Consider the following 19,030-nt stretch of genomic DNA (forward strand, 5'->3'; position numbering starts at 1 on the left):
AATGTTTACTCAAAAACTGCATAAGCTCAGGTCAGCAGTGTTTGCCAAGTCAGTGGTTTTCACCATCTGAATCTACGATTTGGTAATAATATAACATCATGAGAAATTTATAAGCAATTTTTGTAGGCCAGTCATTTTTGATGTAACGGGGGCGGTGCAAATATTATTTTTTTGTGGGGGGAGGGAAGCTGTTATACCCTGTGTAAGCAAAGTCAGTAACTCAATGTATACCATAAATACAGTAAATCCACAGAATTCAGCTACTGTAAATGCAATTTATGAAGAGTGTATGTTGCAAAAACAACACACGGAATACGGTAACAGACAAGACCCGGATCAGCAGGCAGTAGTTAGTGAAAGTGAATAATTACATTTGAACGGCAGATGGGATGTGATTGTATCTAATGAAGTGCAGGTGTTTGAGGGTAGCCTGTGAAACCTGATGGTTATTTGATAGCCGCATTGCATGGAAATGGAGACGTTTGTGTCTGATGGCCACTGTTTCTTATGCTGAGAAAATGGATATTGCTGTGTTGGTTGTTTGCTTCCTGAGTGATATCAATAAAATACACTAAACAGCTCTAGTAAACCACATCTGGCAAAGCTTTGATGGTGAATTTGACAAAAATCCCTTTTTTATTGCCTTCAGCTCTGCAGGTATTGCTTTCTGCGGGCAGAGACTGTCTCATAGCAGGAGACACCTGTTCCAGTGATGAGACCTGCAGCCCGCGTCTCCGGACCCTGCGCCAGTGCGTCGCCGGTAACGGGAGCATGAAACTCGGCCCTGGAGCCCGCAGTCAGTGCGCAAATGCCGTCTCTGCCCTGCTGTCCAGCCCTCTGCACGGCTGCCAATGCAGACGAGGCATGAAGAGAGAGAAAAACTGTCTCAGCATATACTGGAGTCTCCACCAGTCTGGCATGCATGGCGAGTAACATGATAATATATTACTATATGTCTCTATAAAAAGATATATACAGATATACTATAAATAGACGTCTCTTCTGCTCACCAAGGCTGCAGTTATTTGATAAAAAAAAAAACAGTTAAAACAGTAATATTCTGAAATATTTGTACTATTTAAAATTGCTGTTTTCTATTTGAATATATTTTAAAATGTAATTTATTTCTGTGATGCAAAGCTGAATTTTCAGCATCATTACTCCAGTCTTCAGTGTCACATGATCCTTCAGAAATCATTCTGATTTGCTGATTTGCTGAACATTTCTGATTATTATCAGTGTTGAAAGTGGAAACGGTGACACATTTATTATTATTTTTTTCAGGATTCTTTGAAGTGTAGAAAGTTCAAAAGAACAGCATTCATTTGAAATAGCTATATATATATAAAAACTTCCTTTTATTGAAACAAAGCTGTAAAAACATGTAATTCAGAAATTCTCATGGCATTGACGTCACAAGCATGAAGACATTAACATATGATTTATGGCTGGCTGCCTACAAACTCATATTCGGCATTCAGTAATTTGACCTGCTCTCATGAAGAGTGAACTGTGCTGTTATGCAGCTGTAATGCAGTCCAAATGGGCCGTATACTCGTGGAATTCTTAAAGGTGTCAACGACAGGATGGAAAAACGTTCATGTAACAGCGTGTCCTATAGCCAGGCACAACGCAGTAAAGTGTTAAATGTTAAAATCTCTTTCAAATTTAATCGAAGTTGATGTCCTAACCAACCGCAGCAGGACATTTTGCCGGTTGCTTGGTTTTCTTGATGCGTTTCTTGCCACGTCTGGCTCGCAGTGAAATCTCACTGGTCTGTAGATGGAATAATATAAGCCCATTTCACACTTTTAAGAGCCCTTTATAAAATCAGACACCGGCAAAACATCTGTAACAAAATATTTGAAATGTACATGTTGCTTACAGAAAGTTTTAGTTTTGTCAGAAAACTAGGTACTTTTGAATGGCTGTCAAAGCAGTGGTATAATGTGAGCAGTGCTGGATAGTAACTGATTACATGTAATCTGGATTATGTAATCAGATTCCAAAAATTAAGATTATATTACATTTTAAAATACCCATAATCAGACTACAGTTACTTGTTACTTTTTTATTGGTTACATGATTTTATATAACAGTTACATTGAATTACAAACACTTTAAAATTCACAAATTCACATTATTTCTAATTTACATGTAACACAGGGATTCCCAATTTTTTTTTTGTCAACGCAACCTCTTTCACCTAATATATTTACTTAAAATATTTTAAAAATAAAATATTTCATCTTTTTTAGTAAGTGTTTATTTTAATGATAACATTTTTTAAATGTAATTTTAAATTTATATGGTTTAATTTATTAGATTTTAATTCATTAAAAAAATTAACCCAATTCAATTCCTTAACAAAACTCCAGTTTGGGAAACCTTGACGTAATGTAATGTTTAATGCACTTCATGTTATTAATAACAGCAAATTGAATATATTTTCTTTCTCTTTAAATTTTTATATAAATATGGTACAAGATTATATTTAAATCAATGTGATAAATGAGTTTGGTCAAAAGTAATCTAAAAGTAATCAAAAAGTAGTCCAATTATATTACCTAAAATGTGTAATGTAATGAATTATGTTACTGACTAGAATTTTTGTCATGTAATTTCGAATCAGTATCGGACTATGATTTGTAAGTATTTACTGTGTTCACATTTTACAGTTATATGTTTTACAGTATTTTACAGTTTTTGTGAAAAACACCTTCAGTATCACACGACTCCATGTGGTCCCTTAAAATATATTGTTCTGTATAAAACATTTCATATACGATGCAATTTCTGAAACAAGATGTTTGTTCTCGCAGGGCTTAACCTGGTAGAGAACTATCCATATGAAGCGATAGAGAAAGGCTATGACTTTGTCCGTCTGGCCTCCATCACTGCAGGTAAGATGATCCATTTCATACAATATGGTGACCTTCGACCTTTCAAAATAATGATAAACAAAGACACAATCAAATATGAAAATGCTTTTTAATGAATAAAGTTTCTTGTAAGAATTTGTTGACATACATGTAAAGGAAGAAAATGCATGTACAGTATATGCATGTAATTGCAGCCAATGTGTCTTTATCTAGAGCCTCTTTGTATTGTGACTGACTAGAGCTCAGTGCTTAGAAATAGACTTATTTAAAGGGGTCATATGATGCGATTTCAATTTTTCCTTAATCTTTGGAGTGTTACAAGCTCTTGGTGCATAAAGAAGATCTGTAAAGTTGCAGAGACTAAAGTCTCAAATCCAAAGAGATATTCTTTATAAAAGTTAAGAGTCAACCACGCCTACCTAAAACGGCTCGTTCTAACACGCCCCCACATGTCTACGTCACTATGTGGGAAGATTTGCATAACGCCGCCCAAATGTTCACGCAAAGAAAGAAGGCGTAACTTTTATTCTCACTGTAGTATTGTTGCTGCCGCCATGTCGTGAAGACGCTGTGTGTTTCATTGTGAAAGAGCCCTCCGGACGCTCCTTCGTCGAATCCACCGGCCTCCGCTCACTCTAGCCCTCCGGCCGTTCCTCACTGTAGGCCGCCATGTGTGACGCTGTGTGTTTCGGTGTGAAAGCGAAACTACTTTGTTTGGTCTTCCAAAAGAGGACACGACTAGAAATCAGTGGTTAAGTTCTATTTACAACACTGTTCCAGAACAGTTCAACCCAAATATTCAGATGTGTGCAGCGCATTTTATGGAGGACTGTTTCCTGATCCTGGTAGAGTAGACTACAATGACGGCTGCTCTGACTCACAGACTGTAAGTACGTTTTCATTTAAAGGATTTGCCACTGATGATTCAAACGCGAGTTTTGGCACACACACACACAGACACACACACACACAGGGACTCTCGTACAATAATCTTCACTTCAAATGTCATGGTGCTCTGACATCTTATTAGCATCGCAAATGTGTAAATGTGTCTCCAGTGTGGGAGAGTCTCAGTCGCTGTGTATTAGCTTTGCTCTGGAACTTGTTTTCACTGTCATTTCCTTTAGTTCTACCCTTGTTTTTGTTCAGCTGTCCCATGGAAATTAGTCATAGATTCTCAGTTTGTTTGTTGAAACTTTGTGTCTGGACTGGGTTTTTCATCAGCTCTGTAAGAATCAACAAAGCTCTTAGGTGAATGATTAATCTTAATGAAATAGGGAGAGAGATTTTGATGCTGCTTTTTCATTTTCCTTAGGTTTTACTGACCTTAGCCTTAGTTATTTACTGTGCTTTTGTATTACCATCACGATGCAGGCCATTCAGTTTGATGATGTTGATTGGAATGCTAAAATGATTTCTTTGGAAGATGTTTCCACAGCATTCTGTTTCATTTGTTCCATCTCATTTTCATTCCTGACTTCCTTTCACATCATGAGGCATTTCCTTTGGTGTTAATGATTTGTGACTCAAACCAGTCTGCCCGTGTGAGTTATCTGAACCTCCAGTCACATTACTCCCACATTTGTGCAAAGGTGACCAAATCATCCCAACAATCTTAAAAAATAAAGATTGCAAGAAAAAAAAAAAGATCGCAAGAAACAAAAAATATCTTGTTGTAACATGACAAGCATTAAATCAAAAAGCTTTCAAAATCAAGACATATCATCAAAGTAGAAATGTTTAGAGAAAAAGTCTTAGACAAGTCATAATGACAAATATGAGAGTAAATGCATTGTATCCTAACACTACTTTATTGTCGTAATTTCGACTCTTTCAAAACATTTTAAAACATTTTATTCTCAAAACTTACTGTTACAAATTAATTCTCAAAATCATATTTTGTCTTTTCATTTATTGAAATAAAGCTGAAATAAGATATAAATATTAGATGAACTAACTGAAATAAGTTGATGTTTAAATACTTAAATTACTAAAAATAAAATGTTAAAACTAAATAGAAAAATTAAAACTAATAAAAATGTCAAATTCAAATAAAATTGCTAAAACTTAAATAATAATATCACATTATGGACTTGTGTTTCTTTCATTTTCTGTTCTCTTGTTTAGTTTTGTTTCCATTGACCTAGTTTCTGTCTCTCCTTTGATTAGTTCATTCAGTTCACCTGTGTTCTATTAATCATCTCATTAGTTCCCTTGTTTAGGTTAGTATAAGTATTCCCCGTTCTGTTCCTTATGGGGTCTGGTACTGTTTGATGTTACCCTGTGTGTGAGAACTTCTTCTTTTTGTGGATTATCTTCTAAAAGGATTTATTTCTATTATCTTCATCGTGCCTTCATCCTTGCAGCAGTCGGTGTGACAAATAATAATAAAAATAAATAAAAGTTATTTAATTATTATTGGTAAGTTTATTAATTTAAACTAATATTAAAATGAAAACATAAAAATAAAAGCTCTAAATGATAGTGATGGCGACGTGAAGCGTTCTGAACCAGTGAAGCTTTCATCACAATTGTATCGGAAAAAGGTTCATTACTCGAAGCTTTTTAAAACGGTTTATGCTGTGGTCATAAAAATAAATAACACCTTCCGAAGTGTTATGTTCCATTACAGCCAGTGGTTTCACATATGGTTCTACAACTGATTTTTTGTTTTATTATATTTATATAAATCATGTTTATTGTCAAAGTCATTCATTTGTGTCTGTGTACTGGCACTAAACGAAGTAAAAAAAAAAAAACACAAATTTATAAATTAAATCTATGATCTGTTTATTTTAACTCTTGCCTCAGTCCTTAGACTGATATTTAATGGCCAAAGTTCATTTTTGAGCTCAATATATAAATTACGTTTAAAAATAAAATAAAAAAACAATGCTAACACATTATAATGTAATATAATGTAAAAGAACCGGCGCTGAGGTTCGCTTCATTTGAACCAGATACTGAAGCAGTCACGTGGTTTTCAGACAAATGAAGCTTCGGACGTCATAGATCACGTGCTTTTCTCAAAACGAATCAAGCTCCGATACAGTGCTTCAGTGTGAAATGTGTTGTTTTTTTGATACAAGCTTCGAAGCTTCGGTGTTGAATGTAACATCACTACTAAATGACACTAAAATAACACTGGTCTAATGCCATCTTTAAAAATCACAAAGAGCATATTGTTCTTTAGTTTTTTATAACTATGAAACTGGTGCTTCACAAAACCCCAAAATCAAAACACTCCTCAGAAGAACCTGTAATGTAACATGAAGAACTTTTAAATCTGCAAAGAGCCATTTAGCAACACAAGAAGCCGGTTCAGCCAAAACTGGTCTTGATAAGAACAGCATAAGGAGCCGCAAAGAACCATTAATGTCTGAAGTTTTGATGTGTCCAGCTCAAATCTGTTATGTTGTGTCTGAACATCAAAAAGCATCACAGAGATTGGCTGTCGGCCCATGTTCTTCACTTCTCATTTAAATGTGTTGTTTCTCACCTTTTTGACTCTTTCACCATGTGCTCCCCTCCGTCGTCAGTCCAACAACACCTCGTGAATAGAAAAAGGCACTCATCTCTGCTATGCTGTAGGGTGGTGAACTTAAATTTGCTGTCAAAATGTCATGATGGACATGAGTGTGTGAAAATGTGCAGTTCCCCATTCTTTTTTCATTCTCGTGGTGTGTGTTGTGCTTTGCTTTTAATTGACTCACTCTCAGGCCATCCAAGACGTAGGTGACTTTTTTTCTTCAGTAGACAAGTAAAGAAGATTTTTATCTTAAACCAAAGTCCTTGGTGATTCTTCCTGATATCTGAAAAAACTTACAGTAGACAAATCTCCATAAAACAGTTTTGAAAATTGTGAGTTCTCAAAGTTGTGATCTAGGACCTTTTATACAGTGTTGGGCTGGGCGATATGACCAAAATCTTATTTAACGGTATTTCGTGATAACGATATAGCTAGTTTTATTTTATATTTGTTATTAAAAATAAGAACAAAGAAGCAAATTACAAACACAATAAAACAAAAATACATCTTGAATATACTTACGATTTTCAGATACAGTAGGTTTATTTAACAGGTAGTAAGAAAATTGAATAATCAAGTGTTTAACTAAAACACTGCATAGTCTTCACTGTATGAATGGATTCTTATTAAAGATCTAAAAGTGATTCAGTCAAGAGCAGTGAGTGATTTTCTCTGTCTTTTGTTGTTTGATTAACATTAATGACAGACAGCAGCAGGTAAATTAGGCTGCTGTCGCTTTAAGACCGACTGCACGGATCCAATATACTGAAACACATCTGATTTTCACACAAATGTTTGTTTATTTAACACATAAGCGACTGTGTTTACGTGAATGCTCCACACGACGGGCTTTTTGACATAATTGTGTGTGTGTATATGACCATTCAAGTGAAATAAGACGCGGAAGAGATCTGGGTCCGGTTGCATAAAAGGTTTAGACTGGTCTTAAAAGTTAATCATCAATTTTTTTCTTTAAGACTGGTCAAATTTTTTTACATTCGGTTACATAAAAACTTAGATTCCTCTAAGTTGAATCCAAAAAAAATAAGACTGATTACCCCTTGGCTAACTGCTAGTTGGTCAGTCTTGTTCTTGACACTGTCTTAACCAGTGTTGGGAAGGTTACTTTGGAAATGTAATAGGTTACAGATTACAAGTTACCCTACTTAAAATGCAATAAGTAGTGTAACTTTTCAATTACTTTATAAAAGTAATGTAGATGATTACATTTGATTACTTTTTGATTACTTTTCACATTTTTTCAACTGTTTATCATTTTCAAACATGTAAACCAGGCAGGGTAAACCTTACAGTAGTATTCAACACTGATTACTGTCACACTTTCGAAATCCTTCATCACTTGAATTAAGATTATATTTCAATTTTAAAGTAGACATTGGATGCAAAATTCACTTTTACATGGTGTTTGCATCTAAATGTATCTTAGCAGTGTGTGGACACAAACACCCTACAATGATAAAAATCCATTCACTCATTTTTTTTAATCCCCGTAAACCGTCTCAATTATCAAGCCGTTTTGATTTTCTGAGCAGTATGATGTCATATTGTTCAGGACCCGCCCACACTTTGAGATCATTCTGAGGTTAATTAGTACATATTTAAAATCATAACAAGAAATATTTTATTAGCTATGATACTGTTTTTGGAATCAAATCTTTACATAGCTATGACAGTAAACACTGAAATCTAACAATGCCTTGGAAAAAAACAGTTAATCTTTAAAAAAAAATAAGCATAGCTATACATAAACCCATATAGGAAATAAAAGAGTTCTCGAATAAGCTTGTTCTAAACTCCTGAAACATTGGTGTTTCATATTTTAGAGCAGTCACTGCAATTTATGAAAGAAATCAATTCAATCTGTATGTGGGAGTGCGTGTGTGTGAAAAAAAGCAGATGTAACCCCCTTTGTAATCCTTAACATTTTCATAAGTAACTGTAATTTAATTACACATTTTTTTCTCAGTAACTGTAACTGATTACAATTACTTTTATTTTGTAATTAAATTACGTAATTCTGTTACATGTAACTAGTTACTCCCCAACACTGGTCTTAACATAGAGGTTAATTTTATGCAACTGGCCCCTGAATGTCTGAGAGACGCGTTCTGTGGGCACGCTTCTGGTGTATGCATTGAGTTCTTTATTAAACATCATGCACGTCCTGAATTCACGATTGCATGCTGTCTCATAGTGATGGGAAGTCCGGTTCTTTTCCGCAAACTGTTTTTTTTCCGGACAGTTTGTTTCAATGAACCTGTTTATTTTACGCCCTAACGTAATGACATCATTGGTGATGACGTAATGACTATCGTCCCGGGTTGGGATAAAAATACACAACACATTCAAATATATAAAGTCAGTAATCATAACTTCAGTCAGTTATAACACCATCATCATGATATGATAAGTTTCTTACAATTAAGTTTTGCAACTAAAGCACCCAAATACAGGTACAGGCAGTGATGTGCAAACGAGGTTATATATAAAGTTATATACATATCTGCATACCGTGAAATAAAGGATGTAGCAAAATCTCTTACATAGACACTTTATAATGTGGTAGCGATATATGCCGTCATACCGCCCAGCCCTAATACAGTGTGTTTCTTTGTCAGTATGGCGCCTAACCTGCGCCTAATATCTAATAGCTGTACAGAAAACTGAAAAAAAGTAGATTTTGTCATACAATGAGGCTGAGACTAACTGGATATCGACTACATTCTCTGACCAAACAGAGCAGATGTGATCACTTCAGTCAGTCCTAAAGACTGGGTTTGTGTAACATTTGAATTCTCCACAGATTCTGAGCTCGGTATGACAACTGTAAACCGCTGCCTGGATGCGGCCAAAGCTTGCAACGTCGACGATGTGTGCCAGAAACTGCGCACCGAGTACGTGTCAACATGCATCAAGCCCTCCACCAAGTCGGGTTTGTGTAACCGATCGAGGTGCAACAAGGCCTTGCGGCGGTTCTTCGACCGCGTGCCTCCGGAGTACACCCACGAGCTGCTGTTCTGCCCTTGCAGCGACATGGCCTGCTCAGAGAGACGGCGACAGACCATCGTGCCCAGCTGCTCCTATGAGGGAGAAGATAAACCCAGCTGCCTTTCCCAGATGAGGATCTGTAAGGCCGACTATGTTTGCAGGTCAGTTTCAGAGACTCGGCCAGCCATGTACTATGTGGGCGGCGAGATTTAACAACTCACCTTGCATGCACTCTTTTCTCTGGATAAAGAAAGCCTTGGCTTTTCTATAGCTGTCTGGAGAAAATAGAGTATGCACGCATTACTGCTGATAAGAAAAGAGCTTTTCTTCACATTCCTCGTAATCCATGTCTGTATAAATGGGCATTGGACAGACAAATTAAAGCTGTGAGACCCTGAGATGTTTGAGAAGTCAGGCTGGTCCAGATTAAACCTCAAAGATTGTGCATTAAAGATTGAGCAGTGCAGGTTAGACGAAGTCAGTTTCAGACCTCACTTGATCATAACTAATATTCTGGATCCTCAGATAGTATACAGCATTGCCGTTCAGTCTATCGCTATAATTAACCAAGAGAAAACCATCTGTCGATGATTAATTGGCATTAAAGATAGGAGCTAACTGCAACTGCTATTAAAAATAATATTTGCATGTAAGGTAGCATTCTTTACTTCCAGTGGGTGATTAACGGACTCGGGTGCCTTAGTGAATGACGTCAAGAAAAGCAGCATGCTATGATTATGATGATGACTATTTATCAAAGACGTTGTCAGGATGTTGGCATTTAAAACAGCATGGTGTATTCTGGTAGCGTCACAGAAAATAGAGAAAAAAACAATGCTAACTGCTTAATGGATTATGATTTAACAATCAAAATATAAAGGGACTGCTTTTAAACTAAAAGTGAGTATAAGTTCTTGCCTTATTGATAATATTAACTCTTTCCCCATTTATGAGACAATGCTTCGCCGCCATTGACGTAATTTTCCTGCTCTCCGCGTTTCAGGGTTGCCAGGTCTGCCAAAACCAGGCCAAATTGGTACACACAAAACCATCCCAATCACAGCTAAAACTAGCCAAGTCACTTTCTGGAGGACTTGGCAACACTGCCGTGTTTTCACTGGTGTTTGGTAGTAGGCGCTATTACACATCTTCTGAAAAAGTATTGAATGTCTAGATCAAAACACGTTGAAGAAGAAGCAGAAACAAGTGATTAAGTAGATGCATATGTAAAATTATCAAACATTAAACAGCATATAAATCAAAACTGCCCAACATTAGTGAATGTGTTAATGGAACCAGTCTGTTCCAGCTGTGTTTTGATCATCGTTCTGAATCTGATCCGGATGTAGTCTTTGACAAAAACATGATTTTCTCAGATTTTTGATCAAAATGTTCCTTTTTGTTTTGTTTTTTTAAATGAAACTGGCCCACATTCAAGTTTTGATTAAAAAAAGAATGCATGATGCTAACATTTTTTTTTTCTTCATTTTTTAAGCAGAGGCTTTGTCCTTTATTGACATTCATTTATTCACACAACAAAATATTCTGGGGGCCATGAAAGTTTTGTGAAAATTACGAAAAATGCTGGTGGTAGCTGACAACAGTGTTTGACAACTTTAAAAAACACTGAGAGGGAAAGAGTTAAAAGACATTTGGTTTACTTGTGTATGTGAAACATTTTTGTTCGTGTTGAGTTGCTATTTGATGTCCAATGTAATCTGAAATGTATCATGAAGCAAAACCAGTTGAGAAGCAGATTTAGACGTCGGTGATCGTACTTCATGATTATGTCAATACCGCCGACACACTTATTAGGACGCTTCTGTCTGCTTGGCTGCTGTCCATGCATATACGGCTGTGTTTGTTCTGCAGGTCCCGTTTGGCCCAGTTTCAGTACGACTGCCAGCCAGAAGAGCAGTCTGCCACCGGCTGCAAACAGGGAAACTACGCCGCATGTCTTATTGCTTACACTGGACTGATAGGTGAGTGGTTTAAAGCTGCTTTAGACAATTGTTCTGCAAATTGGAAAAGGGATTGCATGCATGATCGTGACTGGCCATTAAAACAGGAGCGAGGCTGATGTAATTGGTTTGGAGAGTGATACCTTGGTTATTCCCTTGCTCAAAGAAACACAGGGACACCTGTGTGTCTGTGATGAGAGACTATAAAACTACCCAGGCACTTTTAAAGTCATGGAGAGATTGATTTCACTTCCCAATAAAACAGATTGAAAGCAATATTTTTTATGAGGCTTTCTGTTACATAGAGCCTTTTTGTTTGTTTAGTTCTGCTCCATGCTCATTTGCTATATATTGAGCAAACAGATAACCTTTTAAATAAATCTATTTTTTAAACAAAACTTTCTATTCAACAGACATACTTCTGAAAGGAAAGGAAATTAAATTTTCCAAATACACATGTAATATTATATCTTTATATTTATACATTGGCGGCCAAATGTATGGAATTAAGTTTTTTTTTTTGAAAGACGTCTCTTCTGCTCACCAAGGCTGCATTCATTTGATCAAAAATACAGAAAAAGCAGTAATATTGTGAAATATTATTACAATTTAAAATGTTGTGTTTTTTATTTTAATATATTTTAAACTGTAATTTATTTCTGTGATCAAAGCTGTATTTTCAGCATCATTACTCCAGTCTTCAGTGTCACATGATCTTCAGTAATCATTCTAATATGCTGATTTGCTCAATTATTATTGGTGCTTAATTAATAATGGTTCTTCTTATTATTAAAGCTGGGAAACTGCTACATTTTTTTCAGGGTTCTTTGATCAATAGAAAGTAAAAAAAAAAAAAAAACAGCATTTATTTGAAATATAATTTTTTTCATAAATGTCTTTACAGTCACATTTTCATCCTTGCTGAATAAAATTATTGATTTATTTTTTAAATCATATGTACCTTTAAGATTTGAATGGTAGTGTATTTCGGTTTCTAATTTCTGTTTCGGTAAGCTGCCTATCTGTTTTCAACATTGATAATAATCAGAAATGTTTCTTAAGCAGCAAAGCAGCATATCAGAATGATTTCTGAAGATCATAATCTTACAATATATTCACATAGAAAACAGCTACTTTAAACTGCAATAATATTTCACAATATTACTGTTTTACTGTATTTTTGATCCAATAAACGCAGCCTTGGTGAGCTGAAAAGACACCTTTTAAAAATATATATATATATTAAAAAAATTCTTAATTATTCTAACGTTTTGGCCGTCTGTGTACACACTGTATATAATATATATATATATATATATATATATATATATATATATATATATATATATATATATATACTATATATACGCTGAAAAGACACCTTTTAAAAATATATATATATATTAAAAAAATTCTTAATTATTCTAACGTTTTGGCCGTCTGTGTACACACTGTATATAATATATATATATATATATATATATATATATATATATATAATGTATGTGTGTGTATATAATAGATTTCTAAATGTATAATTATGAGTAAAAAGTCATTACAGCTACATATAGAGGGAGGATATTCATAGGTCATAAGTCAAGTCTGTAAAAGAGTCTTATGTATTTATACATTTGGATTAAAGGAATCTGTATATCTGTTATGCAGTATTTCAGTGTAATTTTGTGTATTGATCTTCTTATTGGAAATGTCTACACAACTTTGGTATCGCAGGCAGTCCAATCACCCCAAACTACGTGGACAACTCCACATCCAGCGTGTCTCCCTGGTGCTCGTGTTCAGCCAGCGGGAATCTGAGAGATCAGTGCACTGAGTTCCTGAACTATTTCACCGACAACCTCTGTCTCAGTGAGTCAAAGCTCCTGTACTGTACATCATCTGAGTCAGTCATATCCGGTGTTGGGAAGGTTACTTTGGAAATGTAATAGGTTACAGAATTACAGCCACCGCAAAATCAGACTTTAGCATCTCTTTTTACTTTGAGATCATTCTGAGGTTAAATACAGATTTAAAATCATAACAAGATATAGTTTAATAGCTATGATACCGTCTTTGAAATCAAATCTTTGCATAGTTATGACAGGAAACACTGGCATCTAACAATACTTTGGGAAAAAACAGTTAATCTTAAAAATTAAAGCATATACATAAACCCAAATAGGAAATAAAACAGTTATCGAATAAGCATGCGTCCTATTCTGTGTCCTAAACTCCTGAAACATTAGTGTCTCATATTTTAGAGCAGTCAACGTAATTTGGGAAAGAAATCAATCAAATCTGTATGTGTGTGAAAATATTCAGATGTAACCCCCTTTGTAATCGTTAACATTTTCATAAGTAACTGTAATTTAATTACACATTTTTTCTCAGTAACTGTAACGGATTACAGTTACATTTATTTTGAAATTAAATTACGTAATTCTGTTACTTGTAATTAGTTACTTCCCAATACTGGTCATATCTGAGTCATGACCATCTGATATGTGAAAGGACATTGCGTGTGTAGTCTGGCAGAAGGACTCTATGGTTATTATTACTCAACATTGTAATGTCAGAGCAGAATCACAGGCTCTGGTTTAAACCCTAATGAGATGCAACAGATGTATCATTAGAGATGCACCGATGTATCGGCCAATTGTTTAAAAACAACCGATGATCAAGGCCGATTATTTCCTGTCAAATGTTTCTTGTGCTGAATTTAGGGCTGTCCAGGTTAAAGCAATAATAATGCATTAATTCAGCTCTGTTAACACGGTTCTATTCGACCCTATGAACCAAGGGTGTAGAGTTTAGTTGGGATGTTATGACTTGTCCCTACCAATATCCAGTGACTACTAAATTGTCCCTAGCAATAATTTTGATCAAACAATTAAATTTATGCATATGTAACCACTGTTGTTGAAATTTAGCTTTCAATGACGTACGTTTAATACATGTGCGGAGTAAGAACATATAGAATAGCAGAAGTGTTTAAAGCACAGTTCAGCTGAATGATAAAGTTTACCCTCTTTAACTTTATGTTGTTGAACTGAACGTGCAAAGCAAACCGTTAGCTAAAATATCCACAAAATAAAAATAAAAAACACTGAAATGTGTGGTTTATCTGTCAATCAGATGCGCGTGAAGTTGTGTTCGTTACTATAGCAACAGTAGGGTCATGGGTGGTCCAATTCATTTTTAATATTAAAATAAAATGACGTACAGAGTAATTAAGACACCCACCGCTCTGATGCTGCTGTAATGTTGTTGGTTTTACATAATCAAAATTGTGTATTATTATCTGATGAATATGCTAACATAAAAAGCCCTCTCTATGGATTATGAATATGTTGGCTACCATAGCTATAAATAAAGACTTTAGATGACATGAAAAAGTGGTCAAACGTCTGTGATAAATGCGAAAATGTTGAGGTAGTTGGATGGTTTTAGGGGTGTTGTCCGCTGTTATTTCCCAACCAATGTTAAAATCAAACCTACGCCCTTGCTATGAACCACCTGTAGTTCAAGCCAGGGTTGCCAGATCCACGTTTTTCCCTTCACCAAACATTATTTGTAGCACGCCTTCCATCTTATAATCTCTGAAAGCTTTGTGCCTTGTTACATCTGACAAGAAACCAAGTCTTAGCTTTCAAGTCCTGTACATTTTATCACAAAATTCAAACAAATAATGCTCTTAAATTTGGCGCGACAGATCGCTGTAGCAGCTCCAGTTCAGCTTCAGTCTTTTCCACTTTAAATACAAGTTATTGCATTAAAAAAAACATGAATGAACATCAGAAGGTGGTGAAATATACAACTTACCGAAATGTATCATGTCTCAAATAAGCACTCAATCAGCATTTTTACCAAAAGAAAGACATCAAATAAAACACCTTGTGAACAAATATGGCACTTAAAGTTGCATTAACCTCCGGAAAGTTATCCATTGTTCACAGTTCATTAGTTAGTTATAAAAAACACTAGAGGGGCTTTATTTACTGATAATTATATATGCATGTTTGGACAAATCCGTCCAGTGTTTATGAAAACTAACTTACGTGCAATTGAGTTGTATACAAATGTTTTTTTTTTTTAATTTGAGTGTGATTATTATATCTGAAAATAAATAGCATTGAATATAATAGATTTGTTGTTCATTTTAACTTCTAATATTATGCACCAAATGAGAAGATTCCCTGTTTAGTTTACAGCATTAGTTGGGAGATATTTATTTTCCTTAATGAAGCTAAACTACCGATATCAGCAGATGTCATTCTGAATAATCGGCTATCGCTATCGGCTGAGAAATTTAGTATTGGTGCATCTCCATTTATCATAGTCAAAAGTTTCTAAAACTTTAAATTCAGAAATGAATCTTAAACACTGTATGCATTCAAACATCACATGCAGATTTGCAAATGAAGGCCACAGCAGTTGGCAAGGAGGGGAAATGCATTTAAAGCGTGCAGACGTTTTCTAAATAGGCGATGCTGACATAAGCTGCCCATAAACACTTTTATAATTCTTTAAAGTAGAAGTTTGTATTAAAGTCGAATGTCCTTCAGAACAGTATGAAGTGTCTCCTCTTGCTATTCACTGCACCATTAGTCATATGTTCTCTGTTTTACTGTATGTCACATCAACCTAGCGTTCACCGCTGCTGCACAGAAGACCAAACAGTCAGCCTGCTTCTCTCAAATGACAGAACATTTCAGAAATCACCTCATCTGTCTCTCATCGCTTGTGTCCTGATTCTCCATTTAAGCAGAACCAGGGCATACTTTTTGAAAAGCATTTGAAGAGCGTCACTTTTTAGGATTGTCTGCCTGTGGTTTGTATTGGGATATATTCAGTAACAGGGTTTATCTATGTAGGACTATGACAATAATTCTAAAATAGAATTATTCTATAGAATAATTCTTTAAGAAAGGGTTTGCCTTTACCTGACCCTTAATACCAGTGTAACATTCTTGAAATCCATGGCGACAGAATATATGGGTGTTTCTTCAACTATGTGCACTTTCTTGTGTGTCCCATGAGTCGGTCATTCTTACTATTCGGTGCCATTTCAGCGTGGTAAATTTCTATATAAAAAAAAAAATAATTAAATTAAAATTTTAATCATTTTATCTGAAAAAGGGCTTGTTACACTACAAGAAAAATACAAGGTCCAGCTCAGGATATTATTCTTTAATAATTTTTCACGAAAATCTTCACACATGCAAAGGCCAAATGTCCACCCTGTTACAGGACATTCTCATCTCAATTGATACGTGTTTTGCATGCATAGTTATTGTAATATTTACATTTTCTAAAAGCTAAAATGTCCCTTTCTTTACCCTGCAAATGTTCATAAACAGGCATTATCTTGTTGTTGTAAAAAAGTTGTATTTTAAGGCACAGTGTAATTTCAACATTTTCTTTTAGAATAAAAATAAATTTCAATGGAATTTTGGCCCCATTTTAAATTATTTCATTATTTACCATTTCATTCCCTACAAGTAACCACAAATATATGCATTACATTTGTTGAACTTATTTTATTCACATAAAAAATACAGAGGTAACAGAGTGGACAGGACATAACAGGGTTATATACCACTGAACAACAATATATGTCAGCATATTGCCTAATACACAAGAAGCATATTGTCACAATTTGCATTTTTACACAATTTACATTCATTACAACAGATAAGTGGTTCTGTATACAATTTATAGGATAGAAGGCCAATTATCGCATTAAAGTAAGTTGTAATTATACCTATTATTATTATTATTGTAAGATCTAATTTGTTATACTATCAGGATTCTTTGATAAATAGAAAGTTCAAAGAACAATATTTATTTGAAATATAATTGTTTTGTAACATTATAAATGTTTTAAGTCACATTTGATGAATAAAAGTATTAACTTCCTAAAAAAATTATATTATTTAAATATTAAATATATATTTATTTTTGCCATTTTAATTTTTTCACTATTTTTATTGCATATATTTATTGTCAGTTATTTTCCAAATTTTATAAAAAGTATTAACTATACCACAAACTACTCAGGATACATAAATGATGCCTATGAAAATTACAAACAAACAACAAAATCAATCAATCAATTAATCAATCAATAATTTAATTAATAAAAAATAAAAATAACAATAATAATATTTAATAATAATACAATTAATAATAATACATAATAATGAAATTAAATTAAAATGTTTATAGTATCATTCCCACCACCGAAATATGATTTGAGGTGGTGGGAGGTGATATTTTTGTTTCATATAAAATGGACAAAAATGACAGAATAAATTCAGCTAGTGAAATGCGTGAGAGTTTGTTTTCTAAAAATGCACTGTGCCTATATAGAGGAAACACCCATAAACAGTCTGTAGATTTAGATCTTCTGCTGCCGTTTACCGTCTGACGTTGAGGTTTGAAAATGTAAAGAGCTATCTGAAGTGCAAAGCTTGTTCTAAACCGCAAGCATAAATTAATCTCTGATTGATATCCAGCCCCCTCTCGGTCACACTCCTCCTCGCATTCCTGAAGGTCCTTATGTATTATATATATATATCGCGATGCATCAATACGGTCGACTCCATGGCAATATTCAGCTCAGTCCTGTTCAAACAGAGATCTCTTACATAAAGTAACTCGTCAGACAGCCAAGTGGCAGCTCTTGGAGTGAGCGATGTGAGCGGATGAGAGTGATGTTTGGTCAAGCCACTCATCTGTGAGTTAATGAGAGGATGTGGAGAGGCAGGTGCAGAAGCGCGGCCTGAGCAGAATACTGAGCGCCGCTCAGTCCAGAATTCAAATAAGCATCTGATAACAGAAGCAGTTGCGAATGGAAATGATGTGTGTTTGTCTCAGCTGTGGACGTCTTGTCTGTTGCATGAATAGGGAACGCTCTCCTGACGTTTGGGAATGGAATGGACTTCACGCCCACTCCCACCCGAATGCCGCAGTTAAGCCCTGTGACGGACCAATGGCCACGGAGGACGACTGTGTTTGTCACCATGGAGACTGAACAGAACGCTCTGAGCCCAGCCAAACCCACACAGGTGAGGGTTAGAGATGGGGAGCCGTTTGGTTATGGGTTTATAACTGCCTTGATTGTAGTGTGGCTCCGAAGGAAACGGCTTTACACAATAAAGAGCCATTTCATCTGTGCTGCTGAGAGATTGCGAAATTGGGCCGATTTCTTTAGAGCTGTATAAAATGGCAAATGAAAAAAAAAAACAGGACCGCATGATTAATAAAACCGAAATTGTGATTATCAAATGTTGAAGGCGGCAATTCAATGGAATAATAATATGCGCTGCATGTTTCAGAGTGAAGTGCAGCACTGTGTTCTTTCAGTGTTGGGGTAAAGAATTACAAGTTATTTAATCAGATTACTTTTTCAAGTAACTAGTAAAGTATTGCATTACTTTTAAATTTGCTGCTACTTTTTCAAATACATAACACAAGTTACTTTGTTTTCCCATTGATTCACTGACAGCTCTCCTGTCCCCATGTTGAGAGTAAGTAGGAGTGAGGTTCAGAGGCATTTCCTTCAGCCTGAAGCTCATTCATTTCACTTTTGGTGTGAAAGGGCCTTTACAGTTGCCAAAAATATAACTTTTGAGTTTTTTGTTATTAAA

At 35.0% G+C, this 19,030-nt stretch overlaps 1 protein-coding gene across 1 annotated transcript in view; it reads left to right on the top strand.

Moving 5' to 3' along the window:
- The first annotated feature begins 609 nt into the window (after positions 1-609).
- Positions 610-19,030, top strand: part of LOC107676775 (GDNF family receptor alpha-4-like) — a 22,322-nt gene continuing 3,901 nt past the window's right edge. Inside the window, exons 1-6 of the mRNA XM_016471456.1 lie at positions 610-925; positions 2,823-2,903; positions 9,236-9,581; positions 11,293-11,402; positions 13,113-13,247; positions 18,288-18,448. Of these exons, the coding sequence (XP_016326942.1) occupies positions 610-925; positions 2,823-2,903; positions 9,236-9,581; positions 11,293-11,402; positions 13,113-13,247; positions 18,288-18,448 (1,149 nt within the window). The remainder of the gene's footprint in view (positions 926-2,822; positions 2,904-9,235; positions 9,582-11,292; positions 11,403-13,112; positions 13,248-18,287; positions 18,449-19,030) is intronic.

Source organism: Sinocyclocheilus anshuiensis, unplaced genomic scaffold (genome assembly GCF_001515605.1).
Source record: "Sinocyclocheilus anshuiensis isolate Anshui unplaced genomic scaffold, SAMN03320099.WGS_v1.1 scaffold84, whole genome shotgun sequence".
In the NCBI taxonomy this organism is placed as follows: domain Eukaryota; kingdom Metazoa; phylum Chordata; class Actinopteri; order Cypriniformes; family Cyprinidae; genus Sinocyclocheilus; species Sinocyclocheilus anshuiensis.